Below are 27,920 nucleotides of genomic sequence, written 5' to 3' on the forward strand. Positions count from 1 at the left end.
TGCTACTTCCCTGCTGGAAAACTTAAAGACGGGGACGACGGGACAAGACAAGAGGGCGGTGTGCTGATGATGTGGTTGCCATGGTGACACATCCCCCGATACACACCCCAACATCGCCTCACCTCTCCAACTGTCTGTGATGTAGATATTTTTGCAGTGGTATGCCATATAGATTGCTCACACCTGTTTCCTAAATATCAACCATATAAGGAAGTCCGTCTGTGACATCACAAAGGAACGGTTTTACCCCCGCCTTTTTAAACCGAGCGTTTTGAGCCATCCCAAACTTTTTTTAGGGCTCACTTCCAAACACGCAAATCTCATTATCTGATACCTCTGCATCATTTAACACGAGAATACAACATTTTAATGACTTACTGGTATAAATATTGCATAATTAACAGATAAATAGAGAATATTTGACATAAACATTGCAATGAACAGATAATGCACGAATAGCATTCTTTGCAGTGCTGTCATGTTTTAGTGTGTCGCTGCTGCTGGCGCCTAAAGGGAGCTCTGGGAGTCAGTGGCATTGACATTGACAGCAGATGGCTTCCATCATCATCCACTGCACACAAACAAGCGGTGCCGGTGCTCATTGTCAGCCACAAAAACACACGTAAATACACACGCTTGTTGCGCCGTGTGCATGGTGGCGATCAAGTATAAAGTGAATCAGCCTCTTGACAACATGAATGGTGGCTGCGGTCTCTCCGCGTTTCACTTCACTCATGTTTGATGTCACTATTCTTTGCACAGAGACGTATATACCGATGTCGGTGTTGTTATTGTGGCTGGCAACTTGTTAAATCCACTTAGGTGAGTCCACCTTTAGGCACTGACTGAATAAATATTTTTTAAAATATAGACAGAAATATTGCAACACAATGCGGTACACATTTTAATGACTAGACTGTCCTCCGTGGATGTATTAATTTAATTTAATTTAATTTAATTTAATTTAATTTAATTTAATTTAATTTAATTTAATTTAATTTAATTTAATTTAATTTAATTTAATTTAATTTTATTTTATTTTATTTTATTTTATTTTATTTTATTTTATTTTATTTTATTTTATTTTATTTTATTTTATTTTATTTTATTTAAATACTGTAAACTGTAAATACTGTAAACACCATTTATAGTCACAAAGACTCATTTGATGCTGTGTTACAATACAATGCTGCCCTCTGGTGGTGAAGACATGTCATCATAAATGAATGTAACTAGCTTTTTCAACTAACTTTTACTAACATTTATTAGTTGTTCGACACTTTTCAGTCCCTACTGATCTAAATTTTTGATTTATTATATTATTTATTATTTATTTGTGATTTATTGTAAGGATTTTCGTTGAAAAAAAAAAGGATTTTATGTGGGGAAACTTTTAGGCGGCGGACTGTGTTCACGTCTAAGTGGTCCGACTCGCTCGCTGTGTTTCATTGGTTTATTGAAAGAGCGGGCTTTTTAACTAGTTAAAGTTAAATTAACATGCTAATATCAGCATCTTACAAAAAGGTATGTGCTATTTCTTTCCGCCTCAGAACGACGGTTGCTGTTAGTGGTTTATTGTGAAGATTTAACGCTTTAAAAAAAAGCGAGGGAACATTACACAGCGGTACACTGTGTTCACGTCTAAGTGGTCCGACTCACTCACTGTGGTTCATTGGTGTATTTAAAAGAGCGGGCTTTTTAAAACTAGTTAAAGTTAAATCAACATCCTAATGTGAGTATCTTACAAAAAAAAGTATGTGCCATTTCTTCGCCTCAGAACGTGAATTGAACGAGTTAATTGTGAGGATTTAACGATGAAAAAACGGGGGAACATTTACAGAGGTGCACTGTGCTCACTGCTAAGAGGTCCGACTAACTCGGTGTCCTTTCAGTGGTTGTTTGGAACTTCTGAATGTAAGTATTTTTCATCATAAACGTTATTCTTATCAATAAAAGTTAACTTTTTTATTTGCTTTTGAAAGAATACAAGTAATGTAAGGTGTCAATACTGACATGGTTTCTTCTAAGGCCTATGAAGCAAATATTTCTCTTTTTTTGTTAGCCATTTTAACGAAGCCAAACGTTAAAAATGTGGGATTATTTGATTATTTTAATGGTTTACTTGGTACTTTTTGGTTTTAATGATTTAACTTTTTTATAAATGTTATTCTTATCGAAAAGATTTAACTTTTGTATTTACTTATGGAAGAATACAAGCAATGTAATGTGTCGATACTGACATGGTTTCTTCTAAGGCCTATGAAGCAAATGTTTCTTTTTTTTGTTATCCATTTTAACGAAGCCAAACGTTAAAAATGTGGCATTATTTGTTTCTTTTAATGGTTTAGTTAGCACTTTTTTTGTTTTAATGATTCAGTTTTAACACAGGAGCTGGTTTTTCCATCCCCTCAAGTCTCATCCAATTGGGGAAATCAAATGGTTCAAATTCCCATTGTTTGCATTCCAAAACTCAAACATTTGACCTCAGGTTCCTGGTCCTGGTCTTTGAGTAAACATGGACTATTATGTGAGTATCTTACTGCCGGTAATCAAATACAATCACCCAGCCTGTAAAGTTTGTTTATGTATCATATAGAATGCTTAAATGTTGTTTGACTTTCTCCAGATATCAGCAAAAGTAAACAGGAAGAACCTGAGCAGCAACTTTACCTAACCCCCGCTACGCCTGAATACTCCGAGTAAGTACGGCACTCTCACTTGGAATGGGGGCACCCGAATTAATCATCATTACCCTGCCCGGTTAATTAATCTCAATCAGGAGTGTAAAAAAAATGGCAGGATGCAATGCAACTTTACACATGTAGATATGCTAAAAGATATGCTATTGGCTGGGGACCAGTCCAGGGTGTACCCCGCCTCTCGCCTGAAAACAGCTGGGATAGGCTAAGCCAATCACAGGGCACATATAGACAAACAACCATTCACACTCCCATTCATACCTATGGACATTTTGGAGTCGCTAATTAACCTAGCATGTTTTTTTTTTTTTGGAATGTGGGAGGAAAACCGCAGTACCCGGAAAAAAAAAAAAACACGCATGCACGGGGAGAACATGCAAACTGGTGGAATTGAACCCTGGTTTCCTAGCTGTGAGGTCTGCGCGTTAACCACTCGACCGCCTTGCCGCCCCTAAAAAAAATACTTTAGAATAAATATTTTTCTTGAATATTTCAACTATATTCTACTAAAATTACATATTTCCTCATGAGTTTATTATTCTAAAACTGCGACTTTTTTCCCCAGTTACAAATATATTTTTTTCTTATTTTTCCTTATTTTATTTTATTTTATATAATTATATTTTGACATTATTGTAAATGTTCTTGTCGTTATTCTGAATAAAACATGCACATCCTAGCTTTATGGTATAGCTAACCAAGCTAATTGTTGTAATATCTAATAATATACATATGTCTGCATTAATAATGAATGGATATTACCATATGCGAGATAAAAAAACAAAGCGGGGTCACACACTCTGAAATACTTCCTGTTTACAGTTCATCTACTGTAGCAGGGTGGAGCTGTCTTAATATTTTTACATATAAAATGAATACAAGGTGTATACACACACACACACACCTGACACAGTGCAAACATTCCAACACTCGTGTCTGAACGTGCACATCAGCGGTTCTTGAGTACACGTTAGTAAACATCAGTACACAAAAGAAGTCCAGCATAACAAGGCACACGTCGTGGTGTGTTTTTATTGAAGGTATTTGGTTGCTATGACGTTAAAGCTCTTATTCTCTACAAGGCACATTAAAGAGAAGAAGCCAGTGGCTTGGGTGTACTTGCATACTTAGTACTCTTAGTACTCCTCAAAATAAATAACAGGCGTTGAGGTGCATGTGCTTGATGAACTTTCACCTCAGCCATGTTGACGGACGTGAATAAAATCAGTTGCATAGACTAGACGCGGCACACACACACACACACACGGAAATCCCAGCATGTTAGAGTACAGTCTGAGGTAGTTTTACACATACTACTAGGACTGTGCCATGAAATGCACACTGACTTCCTGTTGGACATTCTCCTCCGTATCACAAAAAATCAACATTGACATTCAGCAAAACCAACAAAGTGGCGGATACTTAAAAAAAAAAAAAAAAAAGTGTGCTTTTACTGGACGTGTGACCTTTGTGCCGTTTTGTCCCGTGTTTGCTGAGGGCGATGCACCGATGGGGTTTCAGCTCGGCAAACACGGCAAAGGAACTTTTAAGGATGTCGCATTGTCATGGCGTTTTTTTTTGTTTTTTTTTTTGCGCAACTACTGCATGAAACTTTATAACATATTAAAGTAAACAAAACAAAAACCCCTACTTTGGCATCAAAACATCAGTAAACACGCTTTTTTCCTCATGAGGGTCGCGGGGGGGGGGGGGGGTGCTGGAGCCTATCCCAGCTGTCTTTGGTTGGGCGAGAGGCGCGGGGTACACCCTGGAGTGGTGGCCAGCCAATCACAGGGCACATATAGACAAACAACCATTCACACTCACATTCATACCTATGGACAATTTGGAGTCGCCGATGAATTAACCTAGCATGCATGTTGTTGGAATTTTACTTTATTTTAGTTTTATTGTGTGCAAGATTCATTGTTGTACGCCCCCCCCCAAGTGCACATTCATTCATTCATTTTCTACCGCTTATCCTCACAAGAGTCATGGCTATGCTGGAGCCTATCCCAGCTGTCTTCGGGCGAGAGGCGCAGGGTACACCCTGGACTGGTGGCCAGCCAATCACAGGGCACATATAGACAAACAACCATTCACACTCACATTCATACCTATGGACAATTTGGAGTCGCTAATTAACCTAGCATGTTTTTTTTTTTTTGGAATGTGGGAGGAAAACGGAGTACCCGGAAAAAAAAAACACACATGCACGGGGAGAACATGCAAACTCCACACAGAGATGGCTGAGGGTGGAATTGAACCCTGGTCCCCTATCTGCGCTAACCACACGACCGCCATGCCCAATGAAGAACAATAAAAAAAATATGACAATAATAATATAATTTTTACTATATTAAACTCTTCTGCACTCTGTGTGTATGCTAGCGGCCCCGCCTCCACCCACCGAGACAAAGAGGCTCTATAACTGAGAAAAGGGCTCACTCACGGCTGACTTTGGGTGAGACACCCTGGACTGGTGGCCACCCAACACAGGGCACATATAGACAAACAACCATTCACACTCACATTCATACCTATGGACAATTTGGAGTCGCTAATTAACCTAGCATGTTTTTTTTTTTTTAATGTGGGAGGAAACTGGAGTACCCGGAAAAAAAAACCCACACATGCACGAGGAGAACATGCAAACTCCACACAGAGATGGCCGAAGGTGGAATTGAACCCTGGTCTCCTAGCTCTGAAGGTCTGCACGCTAACCACATGACCGCCATGCCCAATGAAGAACAATAAAAAAATATATGACAATAATAATAATATAATTTTTACTATATTAAACTCTTCTGCACTCTGTGTGTATGCTAGCGGCCCCGCCTCCACCCACCGAGACAAAGAGGCTCTATAACTGAAAAAAGGGCTCACTCACGGCTGACTTCGGGTGAGACACCCTGGACTGGTGGCCAGCCAACACAGGGCACATATAGACAAACAACCATTCACACTCACATTCATACCTATGGACAATTTGGAGTCGCTAATTAATTAACCTAGCATGTTTTTGGAATGTGGGAGGAAACCGGAATACCCGGGAAAAAAAAAAAAACACACATGCACGGGAGGAGAACATGCAAACTCCACACAGAGATGGCCGAGGGTGGAATTGAACCCTAGCTGTGAATTCTGCGCGCTAACCACTACACCACCGTGCCGCCCTGTCACTGTAATCTCAATATAAAAAACCTGCAATATCAACTTCTTCCAGCAGGAGGCAGCAACCCTTGAAATACTACCACCGTGACATGGTAATGTCAGTAACTAGCCAATAGGGAGTCGTGTAACGGTACACCTATTTATAAATCGGTATGTCAGTACGCGTGATTCAAATACAGTGCAATGCAGTCTTGGACTAACGACAGAAACCAGATCTTCCTTGGGAACACTTGGGAACGCGGTTACTTGGTTCCAGAATATATTTGTATAAAAAGTATTTTTGAGTTTGGCTAAGAAATATATTTGTTTTAAAATGGTGCCCGAGAGGCACTAGCAGTAACTTTATGTAAACATGAATGTCAGCATCCGCCATGGTCGTCGCCATTGGGTACGGGCATGTGCTGCACATGATGGACGGCATCGGCGATGGTGAAAAATATCAACCCGTCATCCCCGCCTTGTTTTTCCGGCATGTATCCGCCTCGTCGAAGCGCGTCCAGGACGCCGTTGCCGCACTGAGCCAGTACCACCGTGACGCCGAGCTCGCCGTAATCTTTGCGTACTTCCTTCAGCGCGTTGACGCCGGCGGTGTCGAGGAACAAAACGGCGCTGCAGTCCAGCACTAAGCCGTGTAAAGTACTTTGAGATTTCTTATCCAGCATCAAAGTCACATTGGCGGTACTTTCGCCGTCTTCTTTACGTGGCGCTTCAGTGGCGGAGAACCGGACTCCTTCCTTGTCGCGCTTCATGCGGCGGCTCTTCTCCTTCACGGGGTCGAGCCCCACGTGGCGGTATAAAGACTTCTTAAACAAAGTCTGATTTGCGTAATAAATGGGGGCGGCGTATCGAAACACGGCCACGCCCGAGTGAGTTTGGAGACCGTGGTACAAGGCCAGGACCTCGTAGTGGTCCCGGTTGGGGGTGCGGCCCAGCTCCAGCGCCTGCGCCCGCTGCGTTCGGGCAAGGACGCTGAAAGCGGAGACGAGAACCCCCACCAGGAGACCCAGCTCCGTGTTGACCAGCGCCGACGTTGCCATGGTAACGAGCCAGATGGAAGCATCCACGCGGTTGGCGCGCCACATGCGTGGGACCTCTGCAAACTTGAGCAGCGCACCACGGAGGTTGACCACGATGATGACGGCTAGCACGCATCTGAAGAAGAAGAAAGTACAAGAAAATTAGAGTTTTCTGAATGAAAGTTACACCTGCGCGCTAACCACTCGACCACCGTGCCGCCGGTCCCAATGATAATTTACACTAATTTTTATGCAGTTTAACCTGGAGTTTTACTCGTAATTATGAAAAAATATCTCTATTGCTAACATACTGTATACTAGCCACTGACATACAGCGACTTTAAGTTTTTCTGCCCCCCCCCCAACCCCCACCCCACCCCCCCTCAGGGTTTTATGGCAGTTTAGGAGGCCCCGGCAAGACCTCAAAATGGCAGAATCTGCACTTTTCCTTCCAAGTCACTAACTCATCCGTTTTTTTTCAGGTTCAAACCGGTTTCAAAATCTAATCTGGACTCACTTCTGGAGGGAATAGAAGAGCGGCGCGATGACCAGCAGCACCAGCAGCAGGACCACGGCGCTAACCAGCCCCGAAACTTGTGTCTGGCAACCCGTCGACTCCTTGACCAGCGTTTTGGTGAGAGCGGCGCTGGTGGTGAAGCAGCGGAAGAACGACGGTATGATGTTGCAAAAACCGATGGCGTACATCTCCTGGTTGGCGTCCACTCGGTAGCCGTGCTTTTTGGCGAACATCTCGGACAGCGATACAGTGATGGCGAATCCCACCAGGGCGATGGAGAAGGCGTCAACAGCCACGTTGGGGATGAGGGACCATGACGGGAGCTGCGGCGGGAGGAAGCCCGTGGGGATGTCCCCGGCTACGTCGGAACCGTAGTCGGTGTTGAAGCGGCCGAAATGAGAAGCCAGCGTTGCGATGATGACAACAAAGAGCTCAAAGGGGATTGGAGCCTGGGAAGCACAAAAGAAACAGGAAGTTGAAATTGTTACGGTTTGTGTGTAGGTAAGCTACTTCCTGATTGGTGTTACCAATGGATGGACCGTACCATCATTCATACCAAATGATGAAAAATGACCACAACTGCCAAAATATACTGTGGAGCAGCAGTTTTTCCCAGATCCAAACATTCCAGGTCTTTCTTCTGGACTCGGGTTTTACCTTCAACTTGGCCTTGAAGCGGTTGTTGAGCTCCTTGGTGGGCACCAGCACAAGCAGACACACCAGGCTGGTCAGCAGGTCGCACACGTTGGTTTGGCCCAGGTTGGAGAGCACACCGAACCAGGTCTTGAACAGCGTGAACCAGCCCTGCGGCCTGCGGATCTTCAAGCCCAGGAGGTACTTGACCTGGGAGGTGAGGATGGTCAGGGAGGCTCCGGTGGCGAAGCCGCTCAGGAGGGAGTCTGAGAGGTAGACTGATACGAAGCCAACCTGGAAAACGCCCATCAGCACCTAAGAGAGAGAGGACGAGGTAAACAGGAAGTGACGGTTGACAGACTCGGAACGCGGAGAAGCTCTCCTACCTGATAGACACCGGCGGTGAACGTGACCGTCGCCCCCACTGCGATTGCGTAGCAGCTCTTATCACACCCCGCCACCGTGCTGTCGTTCCCGTGGGCTTCCAGGAGGGCGGCGCTGTTGTTACTCCCCATCCCCTCGCCGAGGTACCCCGCCACTGCCAACTCCCTGTCCACCACCTGACCCACAAGCAGGCAAAGCACCCCGAAAATGCCCACAGAGATATGCCTGGAGGTTCCTAACAGCGTGTAGATGATTGAGGAGAAGAAGGACGTGTAGAGTCCGTAGATGGGGTCCTGGCCAGCCAATAGGGAGTAAGCGATGGACTGGGGGACCAATAAGATTCCCACAATGAGTCCGGACATGATGTCGCCAAGGATCCAGTCTCTCAGCCGGTACCGTGGCAGCCATTTTAAAACAGGAACAAAGCTCAGGATCTTGGCCTTGACCTTCTGCGGAGAGCAAGAGCAGTGCTTCTTCAGCCGCCGCGACACCGCGGTACAACAGCTTTGAGGCGCTCCTTTCTCCACTTTTTCCAGCGCGAGCGGCCGGTACTGCTCGCACTGGGCGTCGCTCTCGGGCGCTGTGGTGCAGCGGACATCTCCATGAGGCATCATCCAGCTCGTCTCTGCGGACCACAAAAGCGGTTAAGTACTTAAAAACTTATACAACTTAATGAATTTTTTATGATGCCAGACTAGTTCTATTTACATGATTTCCTGTGGGTAACCAGTTTGACGCCCATGAACGACACCTCAGCATAGTTTGTTACACTGTTACACTGACACCTAGTGGCCTGGCATGCACAATGCAACAGCAACCTGGTCTTGTCGCATTCTTTCAGCTTCAAACCTTAGCAGCTGAACGTCGGTACAACCATTGGAGCGTTTTAACGTCTTATATCAGGCGAAGCGAGGATGCACTTTACCCCCCCCCCCCCCCCCCACCCCCAGCTACTTGGCACCCAACTGGCTGTTTGTGCAAACCGTACTGGAAGCTTGCAGCGTGTAAAGAAAGCCTCGCTTTCATAGGGCGCAGACCCTGAGAGGCGGCATGGGGTTTAAAGTCATCATATTACGGGTCGGGTCAGCGGGGGGGGGGTGTAGACCTCCTACTGAAGTTTATTCATTCATCCATCTGCTGCTCAAGTATGAGGGACTTATGGGAAAAGTAATGGTAATGGTTTAATTTCATTTGAACATGCATCAGATTACAATTGAATGCATCACATAATCAGTTCACAGTTCCACATGTCCAAAAGGAGTAGGAAGAAGCACAACCCCTCCATCTGGTACTTTTACAATCAGTAACTCTTACATTTGTTCACTTCCTGCTTTCCATAATATAGTTTATTTTTGTCACGTACCAAAGTACGAGGTGATATGACCATACAATGACATAATGGGTACCATAGTAACTGTCAATATAGTGATATATATATATATAGCACATCGTGACTCTTCATCCTCGTAAAAAGTAGAATAAGGTTTGAAAAAAAAAATATGTGAAAACTTACGTTACGCAAATACAGCACGTGACTGAAATGTAGTACAAACAGGTAACGTTTTTTTCAAAAATGTATATTCAGTTAGAAGCACATTTAACATAGAGAGTTCTTCCTTTTTAAAGAAACACATTTGAATGAAAAAAAACGCTAAAATATAATTACATGGTTATTAAGGTGTGGAGTGAGTGTGATGTATTCCATTGTAATTTGATGAATGTTCAAATAATATTAAACCATTAGTAATGTTAATGAGATTACGCTTCCGGGCTATATTTGGAATTTAATGCCGTGCGGCAGAGATTCAAAAAAGAATTCAATAAGACTTTATTGAATTCTTTTTTGTGTTTTTCGTGTTCTAGTCAGGAAGTCGTCACAACGAACTAGCTAAACAGCATGAATGAGCGCCTTTGTCAACAAGTCGTCAACGTGTCAAACTCTTAAAGTGACAGCGAACTAAGACGGTGAATGTCACCGATTGAAACAAAAGTATTATTTTTTAATAGTGTTTTTTTTGTGTAGTTTAGTTTGATGTCACTGACCTGAGCTCGACTCTTCGGCGACTGCTCACACGCGGAGAGAGACCTTATTCACTTTCATTCTGCCTCAACTTCTTACCAGAGTGCCCTGCGTGGTGACGTCATAAGCGGAGATGTCACGTGAGATGCTGAGTCAAAGACGGACTTGCGAGAAGCGAACTGTCAAGCTCACGAAAATATCACGGACGCCGTCGACACTCACTGACCATTTTATTATACTGATTAGAGACTCGATTCCATTTACCGGATCGAGTTCTTAGGAGTAAACTCGCTGAAGTGAATGGGGTACTTGAGTCTCTTTATGCATCACAGAGCGCATGTGCGGAAGCAAGTTCACAAGTTGTGAACTGGGTACGTTGTTCATTCGACTCACTTGACGGGAAAATCTGCTTGAATCGGGTACTCAATTCGCTAAACACTCCTCAAAAACTTCCGCAAAAAGTTCAGTCGCCTCCCCGACTTCTCACACATTGAATTACCCGCTGACATTTACCTAATTTGTTTTTTTTTTTTAATTTACCTCGAACGAGTTAGCAAAGACGAGTACCCGTGAGCCCGATTCAATGGAACATTCCCGAGTTTTGAACGACTCGTTCAATACTCGTACACAAGCTACGTCTTAATGCTCAGCTGTCATTGAGACTATTAGAAGGGTAACAATTGAATAATGTCTTTATTATTATTATCATTGCGGTTGAGTTTATAGAAATATATAATATCTTATTTAATTACATCTTTCCAACACAACATTAATAAAAGTTTAGTTTGTTTGTAACATTCTTAACATGTTATGTTTTCACAATTCTTGCGTTTCTCCATTTCTCAGCAGTTATTGGTAGTTTTCTCACTTCCTGCGTTGAACTTGCACCAGGATGCACGTTTTTAATGGGATACATGTTTCAGTAACAAGTAAGTACATTAAAATGCAAAACATATCTTGCATTCAGAGTGACAATTGTGTCAGTAAAAGACAGGAAGGTATCATAATCCCAGGATTGTATTTGGGCTCAGGCTTACGTGCACATGTGATGCTTTAAAGGCACCTTTGTAATCCTTTATTCTCATCCACCTGCAGACACTTTGCGGAGGACAGAGGGATTACACACGTAGCCGGAGACAGTACTGCAACTTCATCAGGTACACTTTTTTTGGATATTCATTGTGATTTATTTTTAAAAGTACCATTGATGGTATGTCTGTGGCCGCTTCGCAGCCATGGTGGACGCAGCCGCAGCCGAGCAGTTCCTGGACGCCAACCCGCAGTTCGCCAAGCACTACTATGACGTCAACTTCAGGCCCAAGGTGGTCTCGGACCTGCTGGACAACAACCGCAGGACGGCGGTGGACGTCAGCAAGTACCACGAGCTGAGCATGGTGGAGGAGAGCGAGGTGCTCTTCGACCTGGTGCGGGACATCCAGGACAACCTGCAGATGGAGAAGTCCGTCTTCAACCTGATGAGGCACCTCAGCTTCATGATGAGGGCCGACCGCATGAGCCTCTTCATGTACCGCCAGAGGAACGGCGTGGCCGAGCTGGCCACCAGGTTGCTAATCCCAATCTTCATCCTTTGCTTTGGAAAAATCAACTATAAATTTAACTGGTGTCGTTGTGACTGTACACTCCAGGTTGTTTAACGTGCATAAAGATTCTGTCTTCGACGACTGCTTGGTGCAGCCTGACAGCGAAATCGTCTACCCGCTGGATTTGGGCATCGTGGGTCACGTGGCCTCCACCAAGAAGATGGTCAACGTGCCAGATGTGTCCCAGGTACACAGGAATTATGTTGATTATTTTATACAGTCGTTTATCGCTGTTAATTGTTCACATTCTGACCGTAATAAGTGAATTTCAGCGAACTATTCATAAAATCTTATTTATTATTAGAATATTTTGGTAGTTAGAATATAGAAATCCTGTGTACGATCTTCTAAATATGCACTTTAACGTTATTAGAGCCCTCTTGACATGAAATAACACCCCTATAGTCACATTTATACTCCTATTACACCATATAATGGACATAATAAGAGGAAATAGGACATAAATAAGACACAGTGTACTCTCACACATGCTAGCATATATAGACTTGCTAGCATTGGAGGAGTTTCCTGTTTTTTTTTTTTTTTTAATTTTCTGTTCCATACAGTACTTCCTGCAGTGGCTGTTATCTTATCAATGCAATATTATTGACACCTAGTGACCAGTGTAGTGTATGCCTTATATTGTGTTGATTCATTTAGCAATTTTTATGCTTGAAAATACTTCACGTAGGGGCAAAAAAATAAATATGCTTATTCGAGAAATAATTGCCTGTATTAAACAACAAAAACAGCAAGATTTATTTATTGATATACGATTGAAAAGCCATGATAGAGTGAAGCCACACAATTCAAAGTATAAATAAAATAAATAAAATCTGAATTACAATATATATACTCGTATCACAAAAAAGAAAATGTCATAATTGTATTCATATTTTAATCATTTATTAATTAATTTATGATTTAGGTTTATGTTTGCTTACGTGACAGTTTGTTTTTTTTTACCGTTTCGTGCATTAGTTACTGTTTCAGGCTCTTATTTTGAATGTACTTCCTGTTCTGTTCTGTTGTGTTTCCATCCGCCTTTACTTTTTTTTTGCCCAAACACCGCAATGTCTTCGTGTGACATTATTTTTAATGTTAGGACTGCCATCCAAAAATGACATACATTTTTAATATGATTAATAATCTCTAATAATAATTTAATATTCTATGAGTGTCATATTTTGGAATGTAAATGATCCGTAAAGATTTCGATCCCATCCTCTCACAACTAATGTGTTCCTTTAATGGCCGCCAGAGGGCGACATGGCGCTTCCTACCAGGCCAATCTTCTTATCGCTAATACCTTTGACATTTGGAAGTGTCTGCTCAGTGTGTTTGAGTTTGGAGTGCATGACGTAAGCATAAAGCAGCAGGCCAATCATGTACAATGCATAATTGTTCTCATATTTATCGTACATTTAAAAAATATATATATATATCCGAGCTTGCTTGTGATTGCTTCCCTGCCCCTTCAGAGTCCTCAGTTCAGCAAGTTTGTGGATGAGCTGACCGAGTACACCACCAAGAACGTGCTGGCCGTGCCCATCATGAACGGTAAAGACATGGTGGCAGTCATGATGGCCGTCAACAAGATGGACGGTCCGCACTTCACCACCAAGGACGAAGAGGTACGATGCATTGGAGACCTTTTAGCAGATTCGATTTACCTTCACCTGTCTGTGAAGACCACGGGCGAGACCATATTATATTATAATATAATGATATTATTATATTACCGTATTATATTCATAATCCAGCAATGTTCCTTCAGACTTTGAACAAGTACCTGAACTTTGCCAACCTGGTCCTGAGAGTTTTCCACCTAAGCTACCTGCACAACTGTGAGACCAGGAGGGGGCAGGTATGTGGTCTGTCTTTTTGTCCCGCCTCCACCCCTCTATCCGCCCCCCCCCCCCATCCCACTATGTGTGTGTGTTTGTGTGTGTGTGTTCAGGTGCTGCTGTGGTCGGCCAGCAAGGTGTTCGAGGAGCTGACGGACATCGAGAGGCAGTTCCACAAGGCCTTGTACACCGTGAGAGCCTTCCTCAACTGTGACCGCTACTCCGTGGGCCTGCTGGACATGACCAAAACAAAGGTGATTAGCGTTAGCATTATGGTAATGGTAACGGTTTAATTTCATTTGAACATGTGTCAGATTACAATTGAATGCATCACATAATCAGTTCCCAGTTCCACATGTCCAAAAGGAGTAGGAAGAAGCAAAGCTTATTAAATCCTACCCCTCCATCTGGTACTTTTACAATCAGTAACTGTTACATTTGTTCACTTCCTGCTTTCCTAATATAGTTTAAGTTTTTTTAAATTTTATTTTTATATATTATATATATTATATTTTTATAATATATATAAAATGTATATTAACATATATATGCACAATCAGTAATTGTTACATTTGTTCACTTCCTGCTTTCCTAATATAGTTGAATTTTTATTTTATTTTATTTATTACAATTTTTATTTTTATTTGTACTCCGGTTTCCTCCCACATACCAAAAACATGCTATGTTAATTGGTAATGGTAATGGTTTAATTTCATTAGAACATGCATCAGATTACAATTGAATGCATCCCATAATCAGTTCCCAGTTCCACATGTCCAAAAGGAGTAGGAAGAAGCAAAGCTTATTAAATCCTACCCCTCCATCTGGTACTTTTACAATCAGTAACTGTGACATTTGTTCACTTTCTGTTTTCCATAATACAGTTTAAGGTTTTTTATATATATATATATTTTTTTTTATTATTTATTTTTTGTTTTTTTTTTAATTTTGTTTTTTTTTTTTTTAAATTTTGGGTTTTTTTTTGTTTTGTTTAAATTTTTTTTTTTTTTTAAATAATGTACCGAAGTATTCCACATACTGAAATGCTGCATTATCATGAGATGCACGCTGCATTCAATACCGCTGGGAATTGTGCAATAACTTGATAGATTAAAAAAATATATATATATAGTGGCGTTAGTGGATCTCACTCGGCGTTCATCAATTAGCCTCCAAATTATTACAACAGCATTCAATGAATGTTTCCAAGTCAGATGTCAGAACTACGCAGCTTTCCAGTTGCTTTGAATGCAGCATTAACAGGTGAATGCACTGCTGCATGACACCAGAGGGCGCCAGATCCTATTATGAAGGTTTTGACTTAATAATAAAGAGGTTATATGATTGTTTTTAACATTTGTTTGTTAGTTCACGGATTCAATCATGTAAACTGTGTGTGTGTGTGTGTGTGTGTGTGTGTAGGAGTTCTTTGACCTATGGCCCGTCTTGATGGGGGAAGTTCCTCCCTACGATGGACCCAAAACCCCGGATGGCAGGGTGAGTCGCAAGCTGTAGTCCCAAGGGCCTAGCTTGTTTTTAATCATACCCCTTGGCATATATACTATATATATTTTTAAACTGATTATTAATGAGCTATATTTTGTTTTATTACACTAATTTGTCCGCTGGAATGTTTGTTTTAGATAATTTAGCACATATTGACCTGGACTGGATTGGTTTTAGCATCTTTTATGCAGAAAATGTACTAAAGTGTCTCCATTTGTATTCACTATTCTGCATATATATCAACTGAAGTACTATACAATGTAATAGCCATGAGGTTAAAGGTCATTTTAGCTCACTTCCTAGACATGCAGTCATGTGATACACTGTTGGCCTGTCATTGGCTCTCATGTCTTTGTGATTTTTTTTTCCAGGAAATTGTCTTCTATAAAATAATTGACTACATTCTCCATGGCAAAGAGGACATCAAAGTCATACCGTGAGTCTATTACACACACACACACACACACACACAGTGTAGACTGGGTTTTCCATTGCTAATTTGCATAATCGTCCATGATGCATTTGCATGTAATTGCCATAAGATGCTGTAAGCGACAAAAACAAAGTAAGTTTAGAAGTACACATAAAGTTTTTTTTTTCTGTGGGCCTCCACAAACAAATGAATTGATGACAAATGTTGTGTTTTTGTTGTCGTTTGCTTGCAGGAATCCCCCAGCAGATCACTGGGCTCTGGTCAGCGGCTTGCCAACATACGTAGCAGAAAACGGACTGGTCAGAATATACATTTTTGTAAAATATTTTTGAAAATAATATCCAAGTAAAAATAACATTAATAATATTCAAAATATTCCTGCATGTGCAGCATGTCAAATCTGTTTGACAATACCTTTTTCCATTCTTCAGTAATCAGCAACATTAGTTTCAGGAAAATATTAGTGTCCGACTAAAAAAAAAAAAAAAAAAAAAAAAGGGGAAAAAAGCTTTTTGTGAAAAGATACATTTCAATCATCACTTTCACTTTGACTTAATTTTTTTTAAATTTTTGACAGTTCAAATATCTAAACCACTATAGCACAACATAACACAAAAAGTGTAGTTTTACTTCAAAATAAGATATATTTATAAATTTAACATCATGGAGTACTTATTATTTGGAATGAACTGTGTGTGTGTGTGTGTATACACACGTATGCAATTTCTCTGCAATGCATAACCTTTTGCACGCTACACTCCTCCACGTTCTTTCACTTCCTGTGTAGGTTTTTTTCTATTATCAAATGCACTTCTGCCACCTTGTGGCAGTTTTTATAGCTTAAAACTGAATAATTGAATGGTTTAATAATAATCACACACAGTAGAACCAGACACTTATTTGTGTACTCTATATGTAAATGATACATATGTGTACATGTTATATATATGTACTGTAGATATACTTGTTTATAACAACGTATTTGTACAGTAAACCTCGGATATATCGGAGTCAATTGTTCCCACTGGTTTTGTCCGATATAAGCGAAATCCGTTATATGTGTATACCGGAAAATGTCCGTTTTACGCATATATCGGATTTATATCCGGTATATGCGTAAATCGGATTTTATCCGGCACTTCCTTGACTATGTTTCCAATGTACCTGGACGCGCAGGCAACGCTGCAAATGACGTCGTATAGCGGCCTGTCACGATTCGGCGAATCGGAGCGCCACGATGCGGCCATCCGATATATGCGAGGGAAATTTCATGGAAATGCATTGGAACGGGACTGGAGATTTTGTCCGAAATAGGCGAAATCCGTTATAAAAAAATCCGATATATGCAATGAATTTTTATTGGAAATGCATTACAGAAAAATCGGTTCTTTTTTATCTGTCCGTTGTGAGCGAATTTCCGATATATCCGAGTCCGATATATCCGAAAAGTTTACTGTACTGTCTATGAATTTGGCTACTGTAATTACGTTATTTCATTTTTTTTCCGTTATTTCATTTTTCCCAACAGATTTGCAACATAATGAACGCCGCCGAGGATGAATTTTTCGACTTTCAGGTGAGACGGCTTTCACCTGACAATGCACGCTTTCATAACCCCACCCACTTTTATCACGTCGGTATGTGGAGCGTAACGATGGCGTAAACTAAGTTACTAAGTTACTAAACAACGTAGTAATAGCAGACACATATACATACATTATATGTCTGTATAATACAGGGGTGGGCAAACTTTTTGACTCGCGGGCCGCATTAATTTAACAAAATTGACAGGGGGGGGGGGATTATGTAGTATTTTACACGTAACAGTCCATTTTTACACCTATATTTTTACATATATTTTACATGTAAAAGTGTCATGCAATCTGCTATATGTGCACTTTGAAATCATTTATTTGAATGTAAAGTGTGTTTCTCAATGTATTATTATTATTATTATTGTTATTTTTATTAGAATTATTATTATTATTATTAGTAATAGTAATGTTATATTATTATTATTTTGTTATAATAATAATATTACTACCATTATTATATTAATATTATTAACAACAATATTAATATAATAGTAGTATTATTATCATTATTGAAAACATTATTATTGTTATTTTTATTATAATTATTATTATTATTATTAGTTATAGTAATGTTATTATATTATTATTATTATTTTGTTATAATAATAATATTACTACCATTATTATATTAATATTATTAACAACAATATTAATATAATAGTAGTATTATTATCATTATTGAAAACATTATTATTGTTATTTTTATTAGAATTATTATTATTATTAGTTATAGTAATGTTATTATATTATTATTATTATTATTTTGTTATAATAATGATATTACTACCATTATTATATTAATATTATTAACAATAATATTAATATAATAGTAGTATTATTATCATTATTTGTATTACTATTATTGTGCTTGTGCTCCTTTTTCCAGGAGTATTTTGTAATATTACTACCATTATTATATTAATATTATTAACAACAATATTAATATAATAGTAGTATTATTATCATTATTGAAAACATTATTATTGTTATTTTTGTTAGAATTATTATTATTATTATTAGTTATAGTAATGTTATTATATTATTATTATTATTATTATTATTTTGTTATAATAATAATATTACTACCATTATTATATTAATATTATTAACAACAATATTAATATAATAGTAGTATTATTATCATTATTGAAAACATTATTATTGTTATTTTTATTAGAATTATTATTATTATTAGTTATAGTAATGTTATATTATTATTATTATTATTATTATTATTATTATTTTGTTATAATAATAATATTACTACCATTATTATATTAATATTATTAACAACAATATTAATATAATAGTATTATTATTATTATTATTATTATTATTATTATTATTATTATTATTATTATTATTATTATTATTATTATGTGCTTGTGTCCCTTTTTACAGGAGCATTTTGTAACAGACCACATCAAATAACGAAATTGATAAAGCAGCTCCCTCAACCATCAAAAAGTGGATGCCAGGTTGTATGTTGAGTTCAAATGAAATATTTGGAAAAAACAGGCGGGCCATATTGAAACACTTGGCGGGCCGGATGTGGCCCCCGGGCCGTAGTTTGCCCACCCCTGGTATAATACATTCTACTTATTAATTAAAAAAAAATGCGATTAAAACTGCTGACATTTACACACAGGAAGTCAACAATCTACCAGAAATTGTTGAAACATTGAAACAAACAAACCAAATAATTATTTTACTCCGCCTTGAACGTCTCTTCTCGTACCAAAAAAACAACCTGATTACCAACACATGTCTTGTTACAACGCTACACAACTACGTCAATACTTGTGTGTGTGTGTGTGTGTGTGTGTGTACACAGAAAGAACCTCTGGATGACTCCGGCTGGACAGTGCGGAACGTTCTGTCCATGCCCATCGTCAACAAGAAAGAGGAGATTGTGGGCGTGGCCACGTTCTACAACAGGAAAGACGGGAAACCTTTTGATGAAATGGATGAAACACTGATGGAGGTGCAGTATGTGTGTGTGTGTGTGTGTGTGTGTGTGTGTGTGTGTTTTCCCTGCATAAAGAAAATGGAAAAATGCTTGGGACTACTTTTCCCGTTTATTGCAAACAATCATCGATTAAACAATATTCATTCATTCATTTTCTACCGTTTATCCTCACAAGGGTCCCGGGGGGTGCTGGACTCTTTAGACAGCTGGACTGGTGGCCAGCCAATCACAGGGCACATATAGGCAAACAACCATTCACACTCGCATTCATACCTATGGACAATTTGGAGTGGCTAATTAACCTAGCATGTTTTTGGAATGTGGGAGGAAACCGGAATACCCGGAGAAAACCCACGCATGCACGGGGAGAACATGCAAACTCCATACAGAGATGGCCGAGGGTGGAATTGAACTCGGGTCTCCTAGCTGTGAGGTTTGTGCGCTAACCACTCGACCGCCGTGCAATTATTTCATTTATGTTATATTTGTATTATTTTTCATAATTATTATTATTATTTTTTATATTATTATTATTATTATTATTTATTTTTAATATTATTATTATTATTATTTTTTAATTTAAATAATATATATTTATTGCATATATTTATTATATTTTTAAATTATATTAGTATTTATTTTTATGGAGACAAAAATCTTAACATATATACATAATGTTCCTTTTTTGTGTGTTTTTATTAAGTGGGTGGGTCCAACAAAAGGACCTGCTGCTTGTTGAGAAGAGCAATATGTGTTTTTATGCTAGCATCAAAAATGTCCAGTAAGACCATAACAAGTTGCTAGATTTGAATACTGAATACTTGCTACTAAATATAGCCACAAAGACCCTCTTGCTACGTCTTCTTCCTGGCTGACCAGGTGGGTGAGGTCAGACGCCACGTGTTTAGGTCGATGCAAAAGAAATATTGTCTGCACAGCGTAAGGGGAGGGGCTTACCAGGATGGAATTGAACATGGGGTTCCTAGCTGTGAGGCGTGCACGCTAACCACTATCCACTGTTCATCGCATTTGAACATTACTGTGATAATATTGACAATGGTAATATAAAAGGGTACTTGTATTTGACAGTGTTTCCCAAAGGACTGCAATCTATCTGCGGCAAGGAGTTGCAGGCATCATCGGGTGTTTCTTCACAGGAACGAGCTTTAGATAGATAAGTCCATCTTCTCACCTTCTGACTCCATCCTCCAGTCCCTGACTCAGTTCCTGGGCTGGTCGGTGCTGAACACGGACACCTACGACAAGATGAACAAGCTGGAGAACAGGAAGGACATCTTCCAGGACATGGTGCTCTACCACGTCAAGTGTCGTAAGGATGAAATCCAGCACGTCCTGGTTAGTCAGCAAGGCATCCTCACACAAACACAAATAGACTCCTTCATGGTCACATGATGTAGATCTGATGTTCTGCTTCCTCAGAACACACGCGAGAGATGGGGCAAGGAACCGGATGAGTGTGAAGAAGAGGAACTGGAGGAGATCCTCGTGAGCGACAACACAATTGTATTAGTAATGGCTGAGATTGTAAGGATGCGTTTCCCGCTTCCAGTCGGAAGTTCTTCCCAAGACCAAGAAAGCGGAGATCCTGGAGTTTCACTTCTGCGACTTTGAGCACAGCGAGTTGGACCTGGTCAAGTGTGGCATCAAGATGTACTACGAACTCAAAGTGGTGGACAAGTTTCACATCCCCAGAGAGGTTTATTTCCACTTTTCCCAAAAATTCCGAAAGGACGGCTGGTGGACAAATATGTGTGTGTGTGTGTGTGTGTAGGTCCTGGTGAGGTTCATGTACTCGCTCAGTAAAGGCTACAGGAAGATCACCTACCATAACTGGAGACATGGCTTCAACGTTGGACAGACGATGTTTACTCTGCTCATGGTATCCAATCGTAGATTCTCCATTTTATTTTCCCACAGGAAGTGATGTCAATAGAAGTACAGACAAAGTAATCGGCTACATTTCATACTTTTCTGTGCTGCAAGTGTACAAAAACAACCAAAAAAAACGACATACTAACACCTTATGATTTTTGTCAAAAATCACCGCCCTCAAAATCTGGAATTTAATGCAGTTTTTGGGTGCTTCTCAGGCCCCTGTTGAGTGTGTGTGAGGTTTCCAGGTTTTTTTTTGACCAGAAAAGTGCATTAGAAGCGAGTTGAAAAAAAAAAACGACAATTTAACCCCTTATGATTTTTGTCACAAATCACTGACCTCAAACACTGGAATTTTATGCTGTTTTTGGATGCTTCTCAGGCCCCCATTGAGTGTGTGTGAGGTTTCCACTGTTTTTTTTTTTTACTAGAAAAGTGCATTACAAGCAAGTTGAAAAAAAAACGAAAATTTATGATTTTTTTTGTCAAAAATCACCGCCCTCAAACACTGGCATTTTCTGCCGTTTTTGGGTGCTTCTGGGGCCCCTGTTGAGTGTTTGTGTGGTTTCCACTGTGTTTTTCACCAGAAAAGTGCATTAGAAGCAAGTTGAAAAAACAGGAAAAAAACGACATACTAACCCCTTACGTTTTTTGTCAAAAATCACCACCCTCAAACACTGGCATTTTATGACGTTTTTCTGTGCTTCTGGGGCCCCTGTTGAGTGTGTGTGAGGTTTCCACTGTTTTTTTTTTTTTACTAGAAAAGTGCATTAGAAGCAAGTTGAACCCCCCCCCCCCCAAAAAAAAAAAAACGACATACTAACCCCTTGATTTTTGTCAAAAATCACTGCCCTCAAATACTGGCATTTTAGGCCGTTTTTGGGTGCTTGTCAGGCCCATGGTGAGTGTGTGTGAGGTTTCCCCGTTTTTTGTTTTTTGTTTTTTTTTTTTTACCAGAAAAGTGCATTAGAAGCAAGGTGAAAAAAAAACGAAAATTTATGATTTTTTTGTCAAAAATCACCGCCCTCAAACACTGGCCTTTTATGCCGATTTTGGGTGCTTCTGGGGCCCCTGTTGAGTGTGTGTGAGGTTTCCCCGTTTTTTTTTTTGTTTTTTTTTTACCAGAAAAGTGCATTAATAGCAAGTTGAAAAAACAAAGCAAAAAAAAAAAACGACATACTAACCCCTTACTTTTTTTGTCAAAAATAACCACCCTCAAACACTGGCATTTTATGACGTTTTTCGGTGCTTCTGGGGCCCCTGTTGAGTGTTTGTGAGGTTTCCACTGTTTTTTTTTTTACTAGAAAAGTGCATTAGAAGCAAGTTGAAAAAAACCCGAAAAAACGACAATTTAACCCAGGGGTGGGCAAACTTTTTGACTCATGGGCCGCATTGAGTTAACAAAATTGTGCGGGGGGCCAGAACATATATTTAACACACATGATTTTACGCTTATAATTTTAATAATTTTAATGATTTTTAATATATTTAAATATTTATAATTTTTTAAAAATATTTTTAAATAATTTTTAATAATTTTTAATAATTTTTAAATTAATTTTTAATAATTTTGCGCCTTGAATTATTTGTCTAATTTTAATTGTCATACTATCAGCTATATGTTCTTGTTTCCTTTTTTTCAGGAGCACTTTAAACATCAGACCACATCAAACTAGGATTTATTTTTTTATTTTTTTTTACTGAATAAGACATCCGACTTGAAAGTCATGTTGCCAGCTGGTATGTTAAAAGTTGAAATACTTAAAAGCAACTGGCGGGCCGGATTCAAACGTTTGGTGGGCCGCATGTGGCCCCCGGGCCGTAGTTTGCCCACCCCTGATTTAACCCCTTAGGATTTTTGTCAAAAATCACCGAAATCACCGCCCTCAAACATCACCATTTTATGACGTTTTTGGGTGCTTCTGGGGCCCCTGTTGAGTGTGTGTGAGGTTTCCCGGTTTTTTTCTTTTCTTTTTTGTGCATTAATAGCAAGTTGAAAAAACAAAGCAAAAAAAAACGACATACTAACCCCTTACGTTTTTTGTGAAAAATCACCACCCTCAAACACTGGCATTTTATGACGTTTTTCGGTGCTTCTGGGGCCCCTGTTGAGTGTTTGTGTGGTTTCCACTGTGTTTTTTTTATTTTTATTTTTTACGAGAAAAGTGCATTAGAAGCAAGTTGAAAAAAAAACCCAAAAAACGACGTACTTTTTTTTTGTCAAAAATCATCGCCCTCAAACACCCGCCATTTTATGCCATTTTTTGGTGCTTCTCAGACCCCTGGTGAGCATGTGTGAGGTCTCCCCTTTTTTTTTTTGTTTTTTTTGTTTACCTGAAAAGTCCATTCGAAGCAAGTTGAAAAAAACCCCCAATGACAATTGAACCCCTTTATGATTTTTGTCAAAAATCACCGGCCTCAAACACTGGCATTTTATGCCGTTTTTGGGTGCTTCTGGGGCCCCTGTTGAGTGTTTGTATGGTTTCCACTGTGTTTTTGACCAGAAAAGTGCATTAGAAGCAAATTGAACCCCCGTTAAATTCCCGTGGTCATCAGTGATCTCGCGTTCAGACAGGTGACCTCAAGCGTTACTACACGGACCTGGAGTGCATGGCCATGGTCACCGCCGGCTTCTGCCACGACATCGACCACCGAGGCACCAACAACCTCTACCAGATGAAGTGAGTGTCTGCCGTCATGACAGCAACTCATCACGTGACCATCATTACGACCCATTCGTAGACTGGCATGAAGCTAGCCACACCCTGCTACATATTGTCGATATTACGATTCCACGTCAAGCTGGTCGTTTTGTGGTCGTGCAGGTCTGGAAATCCTCTGGCAAAACTTCACGGCTCATCCATCTTGGAAAGGCACCATCTTGAATTTGGCAAGACGCTGCTGAGAGACGAGGCATGTTGACGCACACACACACACACACTTGTGTAAAAGCGTTTTGATGACGTATGCGTCCCGTCTGTCAGTCATTGAACATCTACCAGAATCTGAACCGCCGCCAGCACGATATCGTCATCCACCTCATGGACATCGCCATCATCGCCACGGACCTGGCGCTCTACTTCAAGTCAGTAGGAGGGAACAACTTTCAATGTTCCTTTTAAGAAGTATGACTTGTTATGATATGGGTGTCCAAAGCATGACGCGGGGCCCATTTGTAATGTTAATGGTAATGGTTTAATTTCATTTGAACATGCATCAGATTACAATTGAATGCATCCCATAATCAGTTCCCAGTTCCACATGTCCAAAAGGAGTAGGAAGAAGCAAAGCTTATTAAATCCTACCCCTCCATCTGGTACTTTTACAATCAGTAACTGTTATATTTGTTCACTTCCTGCTTTCCTAATATAATTTAAGTTTTTTTTTTATAATTTTAATTTTAATTTTTACAATCAGTAACTGTTACATTTGTTCACTTCCTGCTTTCCTAATATCGTTTAAGTTTTTTTTATAATTTTAATTTTTACAATCAGTAACTGTTACATTTGTTCACTTCCTGCTTTCCTAATATAATTTCATTTGTTTTTATAATTTTAATTTTAATTTTACAATCAGTAACTGTTACATTTGTTCACTTCCTGCTTTCCTAATATCGTTTAAGTTTTTTTTTATATAATTTTAATTTTTACAATCAGTAACTGTTACATTTGTTCACTTCCTGCTTTCCTAATATCGTTTAAGTTTTTTTTTATAATTTTAATTTTTACAATCAGCAACTGTTACATTTGTTCACTTCCTGCTTTCCTAATATAATAAAAATTTTTTTTATAATTTTAATTTAAATTTTTACAATCAGTAACTGTTACATTTGTTCACTTCCTACTTTCCTAATATAATTTAAGTTTTTTTATAATTTTAATTTAAATTTTTACAATCAGTAACTGTTACATTTGTTCACTTCCTGCTTTCCTAATATAGTTTAAGTTTTTTTTTTTTTTTTTTTGTCATGTACCCAAGTATGATGTGATATGACCATACACACGTACACATAAAGTTGTACGTGTTTGTTGGCAGAAAGAGGACCATGTTCCAGAAGATCGTGGACCAGTCCAAGACCTACGAGAGCTGGAACGACTGGACCAAGTACATGATGCTGGAAACCACGCGCAAGGAGATTGTCATGTAAGCAAACACAAAACACACACAACACACAAATACTCACACAATTAAGCTGCGTCTTCCTCGCAGGGCGATGATGATGACGGCCTGCGACCTGTCGGCCATCGCCAAGCCTTGGGAGATCCAGAGCAAGGTGTGCGAGACCAACAAAGGATGATTCTGATGAGTTGTGAAATACATCTATTAAATGCGTTATTTCCCTCCCCACCTGCAGGTGGCGCTGTCTGTCGCTGCCGAGTTTTGGGAGCAAGGAGACCTGGAGAGGACCGTCCTGGAACAACAACCCATTGTAGGCCTCACATGGATCCTGTTTGCTTTACAACAGGGCTGTCCAAAGTCCTGCCAGGGGTGCTATACATCCTTAGAGGATTTTTTTAATTTAAAAAAATTTATTAATTAGATTAAAAAATATATATTTTGTAACTAAAAAAAAATTCAGCAATAATTTTACAAGAATATAGTTAAATTATTAAAGCAAAAAAAGTTGTAATCTAATGAGAAAAAGGTGGAATAACGTTGGAATATTATCAGGACAAATAACATGATTTTAGTTGTAGTAATTTGAAATATTTAAGAAAAAATACTTTTTGTAACTCAAAAAAAAACAGCAAAAATAGAAAAATCAACAAAAATTTTACAAGAATATAGTTAAATTATTAAAGCAAAAAAAGTTGTAATCTAATGAGAAAAAGGTGGAATAACGTTGGAATATTATCAGGACAAATAACCTGATTTTAGTTGTATTTATTCGAAAAATATTTAAGAAAAAATATTTTTGTAACTCAAAAAAAACAGCAAAAATAGAAGAATCAGCAATAATTTTTCAAGAATATAGTTAAATTATTAAAGCAAAAAAATTTGTAATCTAATAAGAAAAAGGTGGAATAACGCTGGAATATTATCAGGACAAATAACATGATTTTAGTTGTATTTATTCGAAATATTTAAGACAAAATATTTTTTGTAACTCAAAAAACCCCCAGCAAAAATAGAAAAATCGGCAATAATTTTGCAAGAATATAGTTAAATTATTAAAGCAAAAAAAGTTGTATTCTAATGAGAAAAATGTGGAATAACGTTGGAATATTATCAGGACAAATAACATGATTTTAGTTGTATTAATTTGAAATATTTAAGAAAAAATACTTTTTGTAACTCAAAAAAACCCAGCAAAAATAGAAAAATCGGCAATAATCTTTCAAGAATATAGTTAAATTATTAAAGCAAAAAAAGTTGTAATCTAATGAGAAATAGGTGGCATAACTTTGGAATATTATCAGGACAAATAACATGATTTTAGTTGTATTAATTTGAAATATTTAAGAAAAAATATTTTTTGTAACTCAAAAAAAAACAGCAAAAATAGAAAAATCAGCAATAATTTTTCAAGAATATAGTTAAATTAAAAAAGTAGTTAAAAAAGTTGTAATATAATGAGAAAAAGGCCACAAGTAGATTTGGCGCCACCTGTTGACCCTCACTCATAAACACATTATAATGGGACTTAGCTAGTGGTTCCAGCTTCGTACAGTAGACCCTTAATGACTTTTTTTGTCCTCCAGCCAATGATGGACAGAAACAAAGCGGAAGAGCTTCCAAAGCTCCAGTGTGGCTTCATCGACTTTGTCTGTTCGTTCGTTTACAAGGTAAGAGTCACGATTCCCTCGAACCGACTCAAAGAGCGCCGTAGTCGAATGACGCGTTGGTGGTGCAGGAGTTCAGCCGTTTCCACACGGAGATCACGCCCATGCTGGACCGCCTGTTGAACAACAGGAAGGAGTGGAACGCTCTGAAGGAGGAGCACGAGGCCAAGATGGCCGCCATCACGGCGGCCAAGGAAGAGGTGGCGGGGAAAGCCGCTGCTGCCAAACAAGGTGGGCATTCAATTTGTGCACTTTTTGTACTTTGAGTACTTATGTACTTTAAGTGTACTGACGGAAGTATTCCATTTGAGACACAGTGAGGGAGATCTTTCCTCCAGAGAGAGCGTCTAATTTGCGTTTTTCTTTCTTCCTGCAGCGAGTGCGGCCCAGTCAAAGACGTGTACTCTCAGCTAGCGTGGTGACATCTACTGTACCATAAATATTAGTCTGACTGTAGCTTCACTGCACATACGTAAAGATACCATAACTATTGTAGATACTATAGACTATTACACTCACTGTATCAATCATACAGCTTTCATGTATTCAATGATTAGATGTTATGTAGATGCGCTTATTATTCTAACAAGTGTATCGTTGCTGACCAAAGAATAGTAAATAGTAAATGATGCTATTTTCATACTGAAACATGTTTGTTGTATTTTGGCATGTTTTAGATTATAAGACTACATTCTATTAGATGCTACATTCAACTAAATGCTACATTTGACAGGATGCTACATTCAAGTAGATGTTACATTCAGCTATGTGTTACATTTAGCTAGATGCTACATTCAAAAAGATGCTACATTCAACTATGTGTTATATTGAACTAGATGCTACAATTGAC

The 27,920-nt window shown here is 39.0% G+C and overlaps 2 protein-coding genes across 5 annotated transcripts; one reads left to right on the forward strand and one right to left on the reverse strand.

Annotated features, from left to right (window-relative positions):
• Positions 1–1,308: 1,308 nt before the first annotated feature.
• On the forward strand, positions 1,309–27,628 carry pde6a (phosphodiesterase 6A, cGMP-specific, rod, alpha). 4 transcript variants are annotated; one of them, XM_058056365.1, is made up of 28 exons: positions 1,309–2,527; positions 2,627–2,699; positions 7,372–7,563; positions 7,676–9,066; positions 11,539–11,600; positions 11,677–12,007; positions 12,090–12,231; positions 13,526–13,678; positions 13,822–13,911; positions 14,005–14,145; positions 15,314–15,388; positions 15,769–15,833; positions 16,063–16,129; positions 17,359–17,406; positions 19,260–19,409; positions 20,607–20,750; positions 20,835–20,900; positions 20,965–21,111; positions 21,187–21,294; positions 23,859–23,968; positions 24,113–24,200; positions 24,272–24,372; positions 25,323–25,430; positions 25,497–25,560; positions 25,642–25,716; positions 26,990–27,073; positions 27,142–27,301; positions 27,447–27,628. In XM_058056365.1, the coding sequence occupies exons 4-28, from the start codon at positions 9,026–9,028 to the stop codon at positions 27,482–27,484; spliced, it is 2,658 nt and encodes an 885-aa protein (XP_057912348.1). In that variant the 5' UTR covers positions 1,309–2,527; positions 2,627–2,699; positions 7,372–7,563; positions 7,676–9,025; the 3' UTR covers positions 27,485–27,628. The 4 variants fall into 4 exon arrangements, with proteins under 4 accessions (XP_057912348.1, XP_057912332.1, XP_057912341.1 ...); XM_058056349.1 differs by having other exon boundaries at positions 1,309–1,914; positions 2,378–2,527; positions 7,372–9,066; XM_058056358.1 differs by having other exon boundaries at positions 1,309–1,914; positions 2,389–2,527; positions 7,372–9,066.
• slc26a2 (solute carrier family 26 member 2) lies at positions 4,125–10,595 on the reverse strand. Its single transcript, XM_058056388.1, has 5 exons — positions 10,467–10,595; positions 8,426–9,048; positions 8,064–8,354; positions 7,407–7,855; positions 4,125–7,025 (listed from the first exon to the last, which is right to left on the reverse strand). Exons 2-5 carry the CDS (start codon positions 9,035–9,037, stop codon positions 6,233–6,235), a joined length of 2,145 nt encoding a protein of 714 aa, XP_057912371.1. The 5' UTR covers positions 9,038–9,048; positions 10,467–10,595; the 3' UTR covers positions 4,125–6,232.
• Positions 27,629–27,920: the final 292 nt, after the last annotated feature.

The sequence above is a fragment of the Doryrhamphus excisus genome, chromosome 2 (assembly GCF_030265055.1).
Source record: "Doryrhamphus excisus isolate RoL2022-K1 chromosome 2, RoL_Dexc_1.0, whole genome shotgun sequence".
In the NCBI taxonomy this organism is placed as follows: Eukaryota; Metazoa; Chordata; class Actinopteri; order Syngnathiformes; family Syngnathidae; genus Doryrhamphus; species Doryrhamphus excisus.

What these genes read in the sequence shown, in the direction of transcription:
- pde6a (XM_058056365.1), top strand. Translation starts at nt 9,026, where the DNA reads ATGAGGCATCATCCAGCTCGTCTCTGCGGACCACAAAAGCG. An exon ending in ACGTAGCAGAAAACGGACTG is followed by an intron (nt 16,130 to 17,358) that starts GTCAGAATATAC and finishes TTTTCCCAACAG; the next exon opens with ATTTGCAACATAATGAACGC. An exon ending in CGATGTTTACTCTGCTCATG is followed by an intron (nt 21,295 to 23,858) that starts GTATCCAATCGT and finishes TCTCGCGTTCAG; the next exon opens with ACAGGTGACCTCAAGCGTTA.
- slc26a2 (XM_058056388.1), bottom strand. Translation starts at nt 9,037, where the DNA reads ATGATGCCTCATGGAGATGTCCGCTGCACCACAGCGCCCGAGAGCGAC. An exon ending in TCACCGCCGGTGTCTATCAG is followed by an intron (nt 8,355 to 8,425) that starts GTAGGAGAGCTT and finishes TCTCTCTCTTAG; the next exon opens with GTGCTGATGGGCGTTTTCCA. An exon ending in CTCTTCTATTCCCTCCAGAA is followed by an intron (nt 7,026 to 7,406) that starts GTGAGTCCAGAT and finishes CTTCTTCTTCAG; the next exon opens with ATGCGTGCTAGCCGTCATCA.